The sequence below is a fragment of the Varanus komodoensis genome, unplaced genomic scaffold (genome assembly GCF_004798865.1).
Source record: "Varanus komodoensis strain SLA01 unplaced genomic scaffold, ASM479886v1 scaffold5, whole genome shotgun sequence".
NCBI classification, from domain to species: domain Eukaryota; kingdom Metazoa; phylum Chordata; class Lepidosauria; order Squamata; family Varanidae; genus Varanus; species Varanus komodoensis.
Window position 1 is genome coordinate 49,330,918 of NW_025336087.1, and position 18,500 is coordinate 49,349,417.

Consider the following 18,500-nt stretch of genomic DNA (forward strand, 5'->3'; position numbering starts at 1 on the left):
ACAAATTATAGTTGTATCCACTGTTTTGTGTCCAGTGGTATTATTTTTCTGATTGGTTGTAGAGAGATGACCTTACCAGATGTTCTTTTCTTTAAACTATGATAAGTGAATAAGTGAGCAAATGAGAAATTGGCATGAATTTAAATGACTGTTTTCCCTGGAAAACTGATAATCTAAATAATTCCTACCTGATCATATTGTAAGGATTTGAAGAGAGGCAAATGAGGGCCTTATTCAGGAAAGAGTTTGTTCAAACTGTGCAACCTTTCATAGAAAAGAGAACCAAAGTGCAGGCAGAACTAGTCTCTTGAATCAGTGTTCTTGCTACCATTATTCAGGTAAGCATGCTTAATGTGATGGCCACTTTTGAATTCAAAATTGCTGTTGTAGTTAATAACTTTTTCCTGTAAAATAAGTGTTGCTTCCAGTGCTAAAGCAAATGCCTTTCATGCAAAAGGCATTCAGTTCAATCCTTAACATTTCTAGGCAAGGCTGAGAAAAACTGCTATCTGAAAGCCTCAAACTGTCCTCAGCAGAAGGCAGCTTATGATCAACCAGTCTCCAGTGAGGATCTGGTTTACTGTAAATGCCTTCCATTCCTTTGCTAAGGTGCAGATAGGTCCTGCAGATAGAGAAAACCGAAAGCATTTGCGTTATACTCATGGGTCTGATGTGAAAACTGGATTTTTCCACAGATTCATAAGCTGCAGGGAGTTTGTGTTTTAGCATTTTAAAAACATTTCAGTTATGTTTATTTCCCTTTTCATCACAGCTGCTGCTTTTCCATTTTAAGCTAAATAAAAACATGTGAGAAGATTTTCATAGCAAATATTTAAAAATATATTCCACCCCATGCACTGGGGTGTAAAATAAAGATGGGCTTAGAGTCTGACTTCACAGTACTCCTGTGGTACTTAGTAGCACATGTTGAGAGTGCCAGCGTGAACATGTAAAGTCTTACCAGTGCAACTTGGGCAGTGGTTTTATACCAAAACAGAGCATTGGTCCATTCAGCTGAGACCAAAGTAGGCACTGGAGAAAACGACCTTGTTCCCTCTACACTACAACTCCCATCAGCAGGAGCCAGCAGGGCCATTGTTTAGGGGTAGTGAAAGTTGTAGTCCAAAACATTGGGATAGCAGCAGGTTGTCTGGTGTTGACCAGCAGACCCACATTTCATCAGACTTTCAGAAGAACTCCTCTCCAGTCCTGTCTAGATGGGCTGGGGACAGAATCTTCTGCATGCAAAGATAATGCTCTGCTCCTATGGAAGCTTTTAACAGATGAAATTCCTGTGACCTCAGCCAGCTTTGGAAGCTACGTAAAGCTACAAAACCCTTCCACCACACTCAATTACATTCAGTCGTACTCATGCCTTTTCATTTTCAACTTGCTTGCACTGTTCAGTGTAGAAGCAATCAATAAATTTTGAAAATTTATCATACCACCCATTTAAAATTTTCATTTTTTGCCAGACTTATAAAATATTAAAATTATAGAAGTACATAAGAAAGAAAAGAGTCTCTAACAAAAGAAAGGTCAAAGACGCTCATGAATAGGAAAATGCACTATTATAAATGTATGCTTTAAAGTATTAGTTATGTGATTGCAAAAATTAGTTAAATAGTACTTAAAGGTCTATTATGAGTTAAATAGTAATTATCAATTTTTCCATTCCATCAAGCTCATTTATCATGTCAACCTAAATACATTTGTATTCCTTTTTCATACAATCCTTTGCAGCAAAATGCCATCCTATTAGAATAATTCAAAAGTCCACAAAGCATCTAAACAAGTCTCTTGTACTACTTCTTAGAATGGTGGTGGCATCATCTATAGGGCATAGGTGTTGCAGTGTGTGTTTGCTGGACAGTTAGTAATCCGTTTTGTCTTGTTTTTACCTAGAATTATGGCTGACATTCAAAAGATACTGGATCCAATGTTTTATTCAATAAGTCATTCAGTTCCTTGTTTGCTATTAACCTACTTAAGTCAGATTTTGTTTTGCGAGGAAAATATGAAGGAAGCTGGATCCTGTATGTTGTCAGGACATCTAAGGAATCATGTTTCTTTCAATAACAGCAGCTTTATTCTATCTTTAAAATATTCAGTGAGGTCATGTTTATTAGTCATATCCCCCTCAATGAATCAATACAAATTATGTTACACCCATCCAAGCAGTTCATAAGACCTACACCCACATCCCTCCTATATTCTTCACCAAAAGACAATGGTTCCATTTATGTCTAGGTGCCTTCAAGCTTCTCTCCATGATCACTTGATTAATTCGCTATCCGTTACTCCTCGGTCCATTTATGTGGTGCACTGGGACATCTCCCCCTTCCATTTATACTGCCAGATATATACTCTGAACCCTCAGGAGAAGGGAAGCACACATAATAAACAAATGGCTGGCACACATCTTGCTATACCAGGGTCTGTATGGGCTACATCTAGAATCCATCAATGGGAGATGACAGCTACCAAAGGGTAAGATGCTTCCGTGTCATATCATGATCCCAGCCCAGTGTCTCTGTGGCAGCTGCAGTGCTCACATGGATTGCCTACCTTATCTCAGTCCCCACCACCCAGCTGGACTGCAGGGTGTGGGAGGAGACTGATCCGGCGTTGCTGCCCCTCGTTCTGCAGCAGTGAGCTCCCTGGTGCTTGTGGGAGCATGAACCTCTCCAAACCCCAGGAATCCTGTTTGCAAGCCAGTAGCGGTAGAGAATGAACAATCCCTCTGTCATTTCTCCGTCTCACCCCCAGTGAACCCACTTGAGACTGCTGTTTTTCTGCTGCTAGTAACTGCAGGTAACTAGCGGCTGCTAGTAACAGCAGTCCTGGTGGAGAGCACTCTGGGGTGAGGTGGGATGGGGTGTGGTGGGACAAGCTTCTGCCTTCCCACCCACCTTCTTTCAGGTCCCTAGGCAGGAAGGTGAGGTATAAACTTCCCTGTCCTTGTACACTGAGGTGGGTATGGGTGAAAATGTGTGTGTGATGTCTCTCCATAGGTACCTCAAAGGCTGTCACAAAGAGGAAGGTCTCTTTGCTGATACCAGAGTATAGGATGCAAAAGAATCAGCTCAAGTTGCAACAACCCAGATTCTGGCTAGATGTCAGGAAAATTTTCCTTACTTTCAGAGCAATATGACAGTGGATCCAGCTGCCGAGAGAGGTGGTGGGCTCTCCCACACTAGAGACATTCAAAAGGAACCGGACAGCCGTCTGAGTGGGATGGTGTAGGTTGGTGTCCTGCTACAGCAGGGAGTTGGACCCGATGGCCTTCAGGGCCCCTTCTGACTTTATTATTCTATGATTCTATGTGGTCACTGGTCCCCTAGTCAAGACTGCATGCAACCCCCTGAGCCAGCAAGTTCTGCCCCCTGTTCTATGTGCATATGGCAGATTCAGGGCCCATGTGCAAACCTTGGCCAAGCAAGGTCTTCTTGGTGGACCATAATGTTAGGAACAGTCTACATGCCACAGCCTCCCCTAACTGATGCTCTCCTGGTGCCTTTGATCACAGCTCTCAGCTTTCCGGTTCATTCTTAGGGCCACGCTGGCTGGAGCTGATGAGACTTATGAGAGCTGAAGGTACCATGAGGGCACATCTAGAGGGCACCATGTTGAGGAAGGCTGATGGGCACAGGATGAATCAAAGGGGGACTGTTACTGGTACATTTGAGCTCCCCCAGAGATTTTTGTCTTGATAGTTGTAGCCAGAATCATGTACTGCAATCATCTGCACATTGTGTTTCAGGAAACCCTCAGACGCTTACCACACATTTCTCAATGAGAAGATTCCCACTATGGAGGACAGAGACTTGAGCTAATTGTATACCCATCTATCTCTGCTATTTCCTGAGCAGAGACTTGCTAATCAGATACTCATCTATCTCAGTAATGTGTACCCATCAAGTTGGGTACATGTGCCAGGAATCAAACCCCACACAGCCACTGTGCAAGCAGCCTCTTTCTTCTGCACACGTGATTTGCAGCCTTTGTTTCTACAGCATGTGACACAGAAGAAGGTTGCCAGTTGTGTAACCATGTTTTTCTCAAGCATTTATTCATTTAGCTAGTTATTAAATGTGTTTAAAGCCCCACCCATTAGCATCAAGCTCGCTCGCTGGCCATTTGTGGACTTCCTCTTGGCTCACCTCTTTCTAAAACAGAGACAAGAACAAAAGGAAGTCTGTGAATCGCAGAGCTTGGTAGCAACCTTAAAGTCACCTGTGGTGCAGTGAAGCCAGGGCTCACAGAGCTGCCGTGCTGGCACTTTTTCATTAGCGGAGTGCTAACAGCGTCTGACCCCCTGCCAGAATTCCTGGTTTTCTTGGAACTTATCTGCAATTCTCACAGTAACTGGGGGAAATAAATTTTCTCTGCAGCAATGTGTAGCTCTGGGCTATCCTCATTATATTGCAGAGTATTTTGAGATGATGTAGCTTTGAATGGCAGGTTAAGATAAATTAGCCTTACAAGAGACCTGCTCTTGGCTGAGATAAAAACTGACAGAATTGGCTTGTCAGCATGTGTTGCAGCACAGCACCCTGCATTTCTGGCCTCTCCTTGGGGCATGGTTATGAAGACTGTCTGAATAAGTGTCTGCACCTCAGTTTATGACTACACTACTGCAAGTCTCTAAAGCTATCACTCTCAAGATGAAATGGAGAAAACCATTGTAGTTGCCCCACGATTGTAAAAAAAATAATGTACAGTCATGTTCTCAACAGAGTGTGTTAAGTGCTGTGCTTTTTTGTGTTTATCCCACACATGCCATTGATTCGTGATTGTTTATTGTAATCATGATTCGGAGCATCTTATCCTGATGTTGTTATGTGCCATCATCTCTGACTTATGGTGACCATAGGAATGAAAGCTTTCCCAAAATGTCCTGCTCAGCATTTAGGAACTCAAGATCATGGCTTATGGAGTTGATCCATCTCATATTTGGTCTTCCTCCTCCTCTTCTGTATTTGACTTTCCCTAGCTTTATTGTCTTTGGCAATGAGTCTTGCCTGCTCGTGAACTGCTCAAAGTCTTGACAGCTTCAGTCCCATCATTTTTGTTCCTGGATATTTCAAGCACTATGTGGCTGAATGCAGTCTAATTTCAGGGAAGCAAAACACTTCAGCGTGGCTCTGGGCTTCTCATCTTTGTGGAAGCAGACGATGAATATGTAACATCCGTATAACCTCCCCTTACCAAACGAATACTAAGTGCATTTTCTCTTTAACACACATTCATTCCCTCAAATTCTCTTCGTTATTTTACTGTCAAGGGAAATTTACACTAAAATATTCAGGCCTATCCCACTGAATTATAAATACTAAGGCATACTGAACAGAAGTTGCTATTCTGGCAAGAGGATGATAATGTATTAATAATCCCACCTGCAAACAGATGAGCCTTACTTTCTGTGAGCAGTTTCTATTGCTAATGTTAAAGCAATTTTACATTTATGAGACACCTGCATAATATTCAACAGTAGTTAACACAAACAATTATTATTCTGTACCAAACCTGTTTTTGCTCTGAATTCTTGTTGCCCCTCCAAGGTGTTGCACTGAATCAGTAACGAAGGATATGCCAAGAGGACTCATACATCACCTGCAGTTCCCTAAGATTTCATCTTCTCTACAAGGAGCACTGCTGCCTGATTACCATTGCTTCTGCAGCTTATCTTGCATCTTTGAATTTCTGTTTTGTTGACAGGAGACTCCATCGCTTTTTGCCAGAAAGAATGAATTTGCTTCCTTTACCTCTGGGCATGCCCTTTTGAGACAAATAGAATAAAACACATTTTAGTGTAGCTGTGCACCAACTGCTGATCCATAATAACTCTTTGTGCTTTCAGGAAGACAGCAGAATATAACTCATTTTCCCCTTTATGATCAACCAGCAGAATGTTGATAGAAAATATAGATATGCTTTAAAGATCAGAAAGAGCAGCAACTGTGCTACACTGTTGGCTTGCGAAGGCTGGAGACCCACCTGAGGCAGAACACCTGGATAATAGGAAGGACCTGGACCCCCCCCCCTTTTTTTTTTTTTTGGTAAATAAACAATGCCCTGCTAAGATCGTGATTAACTGGATACCACTAGGTGGTGACTTTGAGCCATCCCGGCCTACTTCACAGGGCTGTTGTTGTGGGGATAGCATCAGGAGGAGGAGAATTGTGTAAGGAAAAAAAGACAGGATATAAGTAGGATGGATGGATGACAGACAGACAGACAGATCGACAGACACAATGACAGCATCTATAAAACCACTAAAATGTGTGTGTGTCACAGCATGGTAAATGTTCCTGTTTACAAACGTTCATGTAAATCAGGATTTAATCAGTTAAAATTTCTAGAATGTTCTGGCTGCCACTTAATTCTGCTCCCTAGATTTACTAAAATTTATCTTTTGTATAGCTTGTGTTCCTCCAAATAAGTTCTTATTTCAAAACCTGTATAGAGACAAAAACTGCCAGTGCACAAGTGTGTGCATTTGAGTTGTTCTTGGAAAATTCAGCACATTAAACTACATTTATTGTTCCTTTTTCCCACACAAAAGTGAATCATTTTCTGACTGTTCACTAAAAAAATGCCTTGGCCGGCTATTACCTGGGGATTTTAGAGGCAGCATTTCAGAGAGCTGACCAACAGGTCATGTCAGGCATAGAGGGAAACACAAAAAAGCACAATGCAAGTGGCAATCCTGTACAAACGTATCTAGAAATCAACCCCTTAAACCCAGCTTGCTTCAGAAACCTGTCTTAATTATTTTACTGAAGCTTTAATAAATACAAAATAAGCAAGAAAGGGTTTTTGAAAGATTAATTACTTCTCTGTGTGCTTAACACATCCTTTGATGCTTGGTAGAATGAAATTAAAACTAAAAGTGGGAATTAGTGGAGTTACAATAGAAGGAATAAAAAATTCATCCAATTTAATCCTCTATAATGCAAATAGCTCCATATGAATCAAACAAATGTGTCCATCCAGACATCCCTTTCTTTTCTCCACTTTGCTAAGTTCTGATAGCGACCATTGGAAACGTTACAAGCACAATTAATAGAGGCACTCTGATTTGTGTGTACTCCAGTAACATCTTTCGGGGGAGAAAAAAACAGCTTTTCATTTTGTTCTGTGAACATGAGGCAACTAGCTGGGACATGTTTCTGTTTTGTGTGTTTGAGAAAGATGACAGACCCCCTTTGCCCAAAGAGATGTCTTCTCTCAAATGTGTCTAGCACATAAAGGAACAAACTTCTATTATCTTGTGCCTAGAATGAGATGGACAGTAGTGTCAAAATGAATAATAATGGGCTGCTTCATATGGTCCAGCAGCTGATCATGGTTGCTGTTCTGAACTGTTCTCATGTGTTAAGATGCTTAACTTACAATTAAACACTGGTTGGCTGAATCGGATAAGGACTGTCAGCTATAAAGAACTGTAGATTTCCTTACCCTACTGTAGGGTCCCCTTGCAAGCAACAACATACACTGGAAATTATACAACATTTCCACTCAGCTTGTTCCGCTGCTCCATTTCTTGCAACTATTTCTGTGCGGCTTGCATAATGTGGTTTGCTAGTCCCCAGACCCGCAGGAAAAGCTCTTCAAAGAGTGGGGGAATCCTCGGGAAAGGTCTGATACGTGGTGCAGGGGGCTGTACTGAAAGAGGGGAATATGTAAGCACTGGGCACTCATCCTGGGTGCCTGGCCTGGCCTGGCCTCCCAAGGGTCACAGGATGCCCAGCTGCAGACTGCAGTGACACAAGCATGAGAAAGACTGTTGTTCTCACTCACCCTCACGCAGCTGTGAATCTCCTGGTCTTATACATCACATACATTTAAACAACCAAACATATTGCGATATTTAGATTCCCACCCTTGTGTTTGTGTTTGAGGGTCCACTAAAATGCAACTGGGACCAGTTAGATCATGATTAAAGTTAGTGGGTGGAATGAAAGTCTGTATGTAGGAACCTAGCATGTTGAATACTATGAATTTATAATTAGAACCCAATCCTATAAAGAAGACTTTCCTATATTTTAGAGTACAGTTCTCAGTATTCCTGACTCCACCTTACTGGTCAGAGCCAATGGGAACTGAAGTCCAAAACAGGTTCAGAAGGGCAACACTAAATAGTCACTGCCCACAAGATGTCTGAAATGGTCCTTCAGAGATGCCACACTAAACTACAGAAGGTGTCGTTGTCGTTGCCGCCGCCGTCGTCCCACCACCCATGCTGAGGGCATGCTGCAAGGAAGTTGAGAGAAAAGAAGCTGCGTGCCAAACTGCACCTGAGGCTCCCTCCCTCCCCAGCCATGATCCCAATGGAAGTCTGCTGTCCACGGCATGCCGATGTTGGTCTTCCTGAAACAAATCTCATTGGTGCCCTTGGATGTTGCTCCAACCTCAGCTAATCGCATCTTGGGGACAGTTTTTCCTGGGACCATGGCTGGGGAAGGAAGACTTCAACCTCTCCCCCTTTCCCACAAGGCACACCTCCTATTCTGTGTGTATGTGTTTCCAAGTGACACATTTAGTGCCACCTGTAGTTTGTAACTGAAGTAGGTCATGGGGACAGTTGGACAATTGTCCACAGACAAACAGTGGCAGAGAACAATATTTGTGCTACAGCCCAGGACAGCATACCAGCAGGCTGGTCTAAGAAACATAGAAACAGAGCGAGTCAGAAGGGGTCTCCTGGGCCATCTAGTCTGACCTCTGGCACCAGCCAGCTCCGCTCACGACATGCCCACCATGTGGACATCCAGCCTATCCTTGAACACCCGCACCGATGGGGCCTCAACGACCTCTTGTGGAAGCCCATTCCACACCCTCGGGGTCCTAACTGTCAGGAAGTGCTTCCTGGCATCCAAATGGAACCTTGGCTCCCTGAGCTTTGCTCCGTTGGAGCGCGTCCTGCCTTCCTCTGCAGGGGAGAACAGGTCTCTACCCATCTCCATGTGACATCCCCTCACATACCTGTACTTTGCCAACATATCCCCTCTGAGTCTCCTCTTCTCCAGGCTGAAGAGACCCAGTTCCTTCAGTCTCGCCTCATATGGCATCCCCTGCAAACCAGCCACCAACCCTGGGGACCTACGCTGCACTGACTCCAACCTGGCTATATCCTTTCTGTAATGAGGGGCCCAAAACTGAACACAATACTCCAATTGCAGGATGGTGACATTCGTCACCCGCCAATAATTTATTTATTGGACGCCCTTTCTATTATTATTGAGTTTAGATACATAGTATATTAATCTTGCTTCCTCCCTCCTTGTTAAAGAAATCCTGCTCCTTTAGAAAAGATTGTATTTGTCATGTGGCTGGCGCTCCTTCCCAACGAAAGCAATCACTCCAGTAGATACTTTAGATTTTTATTCTAAACAGTATTACAGTTACAATCATACAGGCTAGAAAGTTGTCCTCTTGTTCTAATTTCAACCTACACTGCGTTCATGAATCCTTCGGGGCTGTCCCTCCAAGGGCAGAGCGCTGTGACCCCTTTCTCTGCGTCATTCAGTCAGTCTCGTTTCTAGCTGTCCCAGTCTGCGCGAGCGCCTGTGAGAATGAGCATCCTCAAACCCCCTTGCCCCTTATCACCTTGGCTCTCACATTCCACCTCAGCAGCTTGCAAGGCTGTTTTCCCATCTACTCTCAAATTGGTGCGCCTCTGTTTTGACTTCTCCCTGAACCTGCCTTTCTGGCCCATTCTCATTCTCAGCATCTGTGAAATTGGGCAGTAAAGCTTGTCCTGCTGAGACCAGAAAAAGCTCTTCATCAACATTCTGGTTTGCATGGGAGTTTCCTCTTGTGCGTGTGTAAGGGCCTCTTCTGAGCGTGTGCGCACAACAGTATTAGCTCCTTTTTCCTTACGTATTTTCGGGAAATATCAGGGGTAATGGGCTTGAAGGCATGACAATATTCTGGCACCCTCCTCCATCTTACTGTAGGTTTCAGCAGCTTTGGACTTGTCCCCTCTCCACCTCACTGCTGAATGGAAGGTTGCTGGTGTGGAAAGCAGGGTCCCACAGTACTAATATCTAAGTTAAGAAAAAAAACATTAACTAGTTAGTAGCTCTAAATTCATTCATGTTTCCCAGTTGTTTTTGATTTTTGAAAAATGGTGCATGAGTAACATATTCTGGGCTCTATTAGGCACTGTGGGGATTAGCACTTTAGTGTTAGTCGCAAAATTGTGCCCAACCCATCACGACCCCACAGACAAGATTCCTTCAGGCTCTCCTGTCCTACACCATCCCTCGGAGTCCACCCAAGCCCACACCCACTGCCCCAGTGACTCCATCCAGCCACCTCATCCTCTGCCGCCCCCTTCTTCTTTTGCCATCTATTGTTCCCAGCATCAAGCTCTTCTCCAGTGAGTCCTTCCTTCTCATTAGGTGGCCAAAGTATTTGAGTTTCATCTTCAGTATCTGGCCTTCTAAAGAGCAGTCAGGGTAGATTCCTTAAAGAGGGACTAGTTTGTTCTCTTTGTAATCCATTACAAACACCAGTTATAATTCCTAGGTAGTTGTACTTAGGTATTATAATACTATTTCATACTCAGTATGAGTCCTTTTTGTTTTGTTTTTTAACGTATGAGTCAAAGTCAGGGAATTTGCACGTGTCATATAGCTAGCAATGTACTTTTTACAGGTGTACAAGTCTTGCTTTTCTGAGAATGAATTTCCAACTGTCTTATAATAGAAAATTTGGACAACAAGGTTGTTCACTTTCCTCTTAGCATAACTCTTGCAGTGAATGTTCATAGTTTGGTATGAACTATGAATATCGAAGTGCATATATGATCCCTAAATCTATAGAACATCATCCCTTGGGCTTGTGATTTTAAGCACATCTTCTTAATGTCTAAAATCAGATATATAAAGGAGTAGAAGACCTCGTGTCTCTCCAGTTGTTTGGACCACAGCTCCAAGCAGTTCCATCCAGTATTTCCAGTGGTCAGGAATAATGAGAACTGAAGTCTGAAGCCTGTAGAAAGTGCCATGGTGCTACTCTGTGCTAGTAATTCTAGCAGCCTCCATTTCTGCCTGCCTATCTTGGGACCTTCACAACATTCATTTCAGATTGCCAGCATAATATCGAAAGGCTGCCAGACATTCCACCACACACTCTCTGAACTTTGTTCTTGTACTTCATTTTTTGAATTTCAGTTAATGCATATATGTGTCCTTTTTCCCTTTCTGTAGCAAGTTATAGCATTTATAGCCTTAATTCCTGTTGCAAAAATAAAGGGTACAGATTTGTTTTATTTTTAACAGAGCAACAGTACATTTTATAACTTGCTTGCTCGAAGGTCTACTTATAAGCTACAACTTCTATCTGTCCAAATGCTGGCAAATACATATCTGTTTCAGGCATTCACAAAAATTTTCCTGGCCAAAACAAGGCACCAATAAATGGCTTGGCTTGTCTTGACCTATAAAAGGTCATTACTTTTTGTTTCTGTACCAAGAAAATCATGTTAAACTTTTGCATTCTCTGGTTGGTGGCACAGCAGGAAATAGCATCAGCCTGGCTGCCATGGCAACATTGTCGCTCCTACCTTAATAGGCTTGGAGCGCAAAGCAGTGTCCTGAAACACAGGTGCATTTTAGGGTAGGGACTGGGCCCGCTTCTCTGAAATACTGCATCCCAATGTTGATACCTTCTGAATTGGAAGAGCAGGCACGGGCAGAGCTTAGCTGAAATTCCAGGGCCAGCAAGCTTCAAGCTAATCCAAGTGGCTGGATCACTTCTGATTTCAGGGCAGGGCGGAGGGGGACGCTGTAGAACAAGGGAGTAAGAATGGATGGGTTGCAACTGCCTGACACCAGATCAAGAGAACTAAACAATTAAGTAACTTCCTGCATTCATTCCTTCTGGCCCACAAGCAGGGTGAACTTCCCTGAGGGTGGAGCTAACTCCATTTGGTGAAGAAGGAAGGAGTGGGATTCAGTTTGGAATCAATTTCAAGCATGGGCAGAGCAAAATCTACAATTAGTGGGTTTATTAACCTCATAGATGTTTCTTGCTAACGACCTTTACATCTCCCTTTTTGTTTCACAAAGCCACTTCTGGCTGGCTATCATCATCATCAAATATAATACTATATTATATTATATTATATTTTCCAATGCACATATGGCACCACTTAGATTATTTTTACATCAATTTGCATCAGTTTTAATTTACTAACTTAAGTTTCACTGTTGTGGATTTTTTACTCATATATGTTATTTCATCTTGTGTATTTTAATTGTATTATTTTATTTATGTTACTTATTGGTATTCTTATTGCAATTTTCACATAGAGAGCATGGTCCTAATGGGTGGCCTTTAAACTAAATAAATAAATAAAATTTATACCCCACTTTTCTTCCTTTTGAAAGGTACCCAGGGTAGCTTACAAGGTTTTCCTTCGCTCCATTTTATCCTCACAACAACAACCTTGTTGAGCTAGGTTAAGCTATGAATCTCTGACAGACCCAGTGCCACCTAGGGAGCTCCATGGATGAGCATAGACTGGACCTTGGAGCTCCCAGATGTCCAGTTCTCCAACCAGTACCCCACTCTGGCTCTCAACATAATAAATGACTTTAGTTGGAATTCTTTCTTGGAAGAGTAACCAGCTCCCAACATAAGCCTCCAAACTCAGAAGCTTACTTGCATCCTCTGCCTAGAATTAGTTGTGCCTGGCATTTTCTCTAGATCCATTTTTGATCATCTAGATTTAGTACCAGGGGAGGGGAGAAAAGGAATTTAGGGTACCTATGACCCTGGGGTCCATGACCCCAGCCTCCTCCCATTCCCACCTTGATATGCCCCCTTGCCTCCCAAGGCCCAGTTCTGACCTCAGGGGAGGGCAACTGGTCCGGTTCTTTCTTCACCAGCTGCAAGGGAGGCAGGGCAGGGACTCAGCCTTTCTTGTTCCACTTCCATGGTCACAGGATCTTGGAGATGGAACTCTAAATAGTCCTGTGGCCTCCCTGACAATGTCAGGAAGCCATAGGATTGTTCCATGAGGGTGTAATACTATGCAAGTTTAGAAGGGGTTTAAAAAATCTGTCTCAACTTGCATAGAATTGTACCCTCAATCCTAGGAATCTGCTACACACTGCAGAAGTAGAAGTTGCTACTGGCATGTCATCTTATATCAGTCTCCTAGATACTTATCCTGTGTTTGCAGCCTCTAATTCAAATGTTAAAATTATGAGATAAAGCCAGAAAAACATTCACCGGTTAATGTTTTCCTCTAAGTCTTCCAGTGCTATGCAGGTATATATTTTGCCATCTTATCAGAGCGTTACTGGGTTGTTGCTGTTTAATTCAAGAAGACTTAATTTAAGTCTTCTTGAATTAATTTAATTCAAGATTTAATTCAAGAAATAGAAGATCAAAAAGATGCTTCTGCTGGATACATCCATCACTGGAGTGCAGTGTCACCACACTGGGACAGATAGGCAGAGGGGCTGAAGTATCTCAGCTCCACACTGGCAACAACTGATGTAAATCATGATGAAATGTTGACAGCAGCCGGGTTACTGCCTAGTCATCATATTCTGAAACTGCACACTAATTGTTGCCAAGAAGAGCAAAGCCCTGGCTATCGTGTTCTGTGGTATGGCTAATGTTTTTCCAGGGATGTTTTTGTTCAGTTCTGAAGCTGCAAAGCTGCTCCGGCTATGTGACAGATTCCTCATTGTTATGAAGCACCTTCCCTTCCTTGCTGAATAATGACACTTTTTTCTCTTCTTTGTTGTGCTGCAGATTACTGTGTTTCGCATGGGATCAGAGGGACACCAGGACATTGATCTGGCCATCTTGACAGCTTTGCTAAAAGGTAATAAAGGCCTCCTTGCAGCCACCCCTTGACAAATCTAGACAAATTTCTCTGTCTCTCACTTATATTGCAGGCCTGCATTTGTCAGTTCTGTACTATGCAATGTCTAGGTGGCAAATTTTACTAGCAAAGTAATGCTAAAGTTAATGCGTTTCCAAATGCTCCATTATCACAAGCTTCTTCTCCTTCACAGAGGATAAGGAGTGCTGTGACAATGATTCAGTGCTGTAAATGGCCCTGTAAACTGTTACAGCACAACTGTTGGTTGTTTGAGAACATTATAATTTACATCGTAGTCTCACCTCATGGGATACTGCCCTTGTATGCCAGAATATTGCAGCTTATATTTGTGCTTAAAAATGTGTTGGTTGGCTCATGACTGCCAGCTAAATCCCTGAGCTGGGACTTCCACTGTAATTGTTCTTACCTGAAATATGCATAGCATTAAAATAAAGCTTCTGGTAAAACATTTAAATATGTGTAGCAGTAAAATTTGGATATTTGCATATAATCATGCTCACGCACACACAGGCACACACATATAAAGACAAAATAACATTTTATATATCTTTTACTTTCTGCAGCTATTGATAAGACTTCATAGCATACAGTTAATTGAATTCTCTTCAGTAATAAAAATACTTCAGCATTCAGATCCTAATATGCCTCCCAGAACATCTTCTAATTCCAATCCTGATATTTTATGTAGCAAATATGGGGAACAGATCAAGTCTTCTATTATCACTCAGTTCACAACGGTTTTTTACTATATCAAGGTTTGTTGAAGTGACAAGGGTCTAGCTTCTAAACTGTTTCTCCTTGTTCTAATAAATGAAAGCATCTTTGCTCACTTGGAGTGCATCATCATTTCCATCAACAATGTATTTATGATTTTTAAAAGTGACCTATTCTCTAGGTGTACACTGATACCTTCCTCCATGCATTGCTGACCTCCTTTACCAGAAGCATGCTGAGAAACAAGACTAACAATTTTCTCAAGACATCAGAAACTGTAACTTAAACTGAATTCACCTTCAGTTTTTGAAACCTCCAAAATGGCTCAATTTCCAGTTATGAAACTACTAGAAGAAGAGAAATGAGTTGATTCTAATGATTAGTTCAAGAAAGTTCTCCATTGTCAGAATGGCCAGCTTTCCTTGGCAGCCAAAAGAAGATCTTTGGTGGACTAGATATGGCCGTGAGTCCTATCTTACCTTTTCCAGACCTAAGTTATTTAAACAGCCACTAAAATGGTATCATATTTTAAATATAGGTTATTATTTTATCATGAAAAGGAAGAGAAACCTGAGATCAAATTACCACTTTTGTTGTCCATGGAGAGTTAGCAGTTCAAAATGTCCAAATTATGGGCCAAACCCACTTGCTAGTGCAGGGACCAAAGCCACTGTTGGTGTACATACTATGGGGAAATGTATGTACTAGGACAATTTTGTAAAACTGTGATGTGGGATTTCAATTTAGGGGCACTGTTAAATCACTGATTGGATTGGCCCTACTGCCACTGTATGGGTTCTCTGATATTTTCTCAGCCCTATGAATGCTGCTGTGAAATACACACAGCTTGAGCAATGGGAAGTGAGAAATGCCATCTCACCTTCTGTTATTTCAGGCACTCCATTGATGAGTGAAAATAAGCATTCACAAGATATCACAGCAAGTAATCCTTCAGCTGCAGAGTGTAGCAATTTTAGTTTTACTGCCTTTCAAAGCAAAAGCAAAAATAGGAAGAGATTTTGTGTATCTTTTAGAACATGAAATAATGTGGCCAGAGTGCAATCCACTGTGTTTGTATGACAAATGCATGAATTTGGTATCCCTTGGAACTCATTAAAATGACTTTCTAGTTGCTATTGGTTGCTGGTGGTGGTGGTGCTGTGAGTGTCTTTCAAGAGAAAATTAAATTAGGCAGGGAGCAAGGAAGGACGGTTCAATCTTTCCCCTCTCTTTGTACCCTCCTAAAACACTTTTCCACCTGTATCTTTCTCCTCAAAATGTTGTTGTTATTTTAAAGCAAGCTTCAGAAGAGTGTTTGGGGAAAAAACTGGAAAGAATTAGATGGGAAAGGGTTGTATTTATTTGTTCACTTCATTTTCATCCCACTGTTCAGAAAATTTTTCCCAAAGTGACTCACATCAATAAAAAGAGAGACAGCGAGAGGCCCTGGAATCCTGCTTACAAACTCAAACTCAAAGAAAAGACACCCAAGGAAAGGGGGGGGGCAGAAATGGAAGAGGATAAGATCAGTGTTGCAAGTTTAGAACAATCTGAATGGGGAGCTCAGGCAGGCATTTAGATGCACTTTGAGTCAGCCCGATCTTCCCATTCTGGTGTTCCCTCCTCTGGGCAGGCTCTTGTTCCCGAGGCCAATGGAAAGGACTGCAGAGCTTTCTCCCCTTCCTCTTGCCGTTCTGGGACAACTGTATGTTGGATCATGTTCTTCCTTTTGGCAGGGAGAGAGAGGCAGGCTTCCTGCCATGATGCCTTCTCTGGCCAAAGCATGGGCAAGGATGGTCTCTCAGCCTGATGTCCTTCCTGGGAAGCAGCTTCATAATGGTCCAAGGCTCCCTCATGGATAGCTAAAGTCAGAGGCAGTGCTTCCTTTTCTGCTGTTTGCTCCCAGGGCAGCCTCTTTCCCTCTGCCACCTCAGCTGTATTCAGACTCACAGCCTGCTAAAGCAGGTTTGTGCTTTTCACAATGCAACAGGGCAGGGCTTCCTTTAATGAGCAATTGGAGACACTGCAATCCTTATTCATAATAGCATGCACAGAGTGGGGAGGAGGCTGAAAGATTTGCAAGAAAGTTGCCATTCTGGAAGCTCCTTAGGTTGTCCCCCCTGCCCCCATTTTCTCCCCTCACCCACCGGTTGTCCAGGCTATCCAAATCCTTACTCTAGGCCTGTTCACACCTCATGGTATTATTTACCTGCAGAAACTTGGTTATATCATCTAACCCTCTAACAATCCATGCTGCCCGGGCTCACACCACTAGACAAGCCAAGGCAAGGGTGCCTGGCATAGCACAGTAGCCCCAGCAGGTAAAATAAGCTCAGGTGGGCAGTGGTGTCATGCAAACCAGGTCACCCCTGTATTGTTACTATCTTGAAAGAAGCACAATGTTGGGTGATACACGCTTATTTTTCTTCCTGCTGCTTAATCCATTGTTATGTTCACTGAAGCATGGTGCTGAGCATCCCAGAGAATGATGCCTCTGCATACCTGCTAGCTTGTAAATGTGCCATAACTCATGCTCTGAGCACACCTGTAGTGCAGCTGCTGAGTGATGCTGCTCCCGTCCTGTAGCTCACAGGTCAACGACTGTCAGCCATGAAATGACGGTACATTTGTCTTGAACCAAAAATGCAGGAAATAGTTCAGCATATTAGGTTTCACTGAAATGCGAGCAGTTTATGAATACACATTCTGTAAAACATGGAAATGGAGCACCCCTGCTCCCTACACTAGCACCTGCAAGTGCTACACGTAAACTCAGGGAACCCTGGAATGGGGGAAGTTGAAGTGCAAGAGGAGAGGGACCCCCCAGGCTGAATGGAGCCACCTTCTGTGAATGGAGCCCCATCAGTCCACAAAAGGGACAGCTTTAATCCAACCTCCTGTGTAAAGACGCTGGACAAGGCAGGCAGAATTTTGTCTAAATAGCAGAGGGTAAAGTTTGTGGTTATATTTTTCACAAGCTTTTAGGCTAGACAAAACTAATTTGGACTCAGCATATCTGAATAATATGAATGCCCAGAACTACTGTTTATTCCTTGTCTTTGTAGGGGTAGGAATTTTTCCCACTTTGTGTGTCTTCAATCAAATTGGTTGTTAAAAATTGTCAGTGCATCAGGGAGTAAGGCAGAAATCAAACTAACATGCATGCATAGTGCCTGAACACTTAATAGAAACGTGAAGCCACAGAGAGTTTGCTTTGCTCTGATGTAACACTGGTGTGATGTAAATCCACCCAAGAGTCAGAGTAGAAAAGGCAGCTTTCTTACTCAGATAGACAAATGAAGAGGGTATCCTAGCAACAACACAGAACCCACGTGATAGCTCTCAGAGTGATTCTTCTGCCTTGATCAGGTTTCATTCCCCTTGGAATCTAACGGGAATGTAAAACACAGAATCAAAGATCCTCCCGCCCAATGGAAATTACAACTGATTGACTAATTTTAATTTCAAGAGGCAAAGTAATTTAGAGATGATATCTGTAAAATCCTGTTAGGTTTAACCAACAAATCATACATTAATGATCGGTATCCTGGAGCCCTTCAGGATTCTTTTCACCATCACTTAAAAAAGGTATTCTTTGTTTACATGACCAGCTTCTGATTAAAATCTGCTGAGGACACGGTTTCCTCTTTCATATAATTTGCATATTCAAATAGCCATCCACAGAAGTTTACAGTTCTTCATGACAAAGCTTCTATTCCTGATACTTTTGCTAAATTCTCCTGCTGGTTACTATAGGCACCACAGTACAGGAATCTATGCTAGGTTCTGTATGTAAATTAATTGAGGGTACCATCCTATGCACGTTTGGTTAGGGAAAATGTCCTACAGCTCCTTTTTCGAACCAGATATGCATAGGATTGTGCTATTCATGGCTGAAAATATGCTTTTC

At 42.5% G+C, this 18,500-nt stretch overlaps 1 protein-coding gene across 4 annotated transcripts in view; it reads left to right on the forward strand.

Annotated features, from left to right (window-relative positions):
- The window catches only part of TRPM3 (transient receptor potential cation channel subfamily M member 3), a 372,035-nt gene that overhangs the window by 300,106 nt on the left and 53,429 nt on the right, over positions 1-18,500 (forward strand). For all 4 annotated transcript variants that reach the window (XM_044446645.1, XM_044446646.1, XM_044446647.1 and 1 more), the window contains exon 9: positions 13,783-13,855. In XM_044446645.1, coding sequence (XP_044302580.1) covers positions 13,783-13,855 — 73 coding nt within the window. The remainder of the gene's footprint in view (positions 1-13,782; positions 13,856-18,500) is intronic.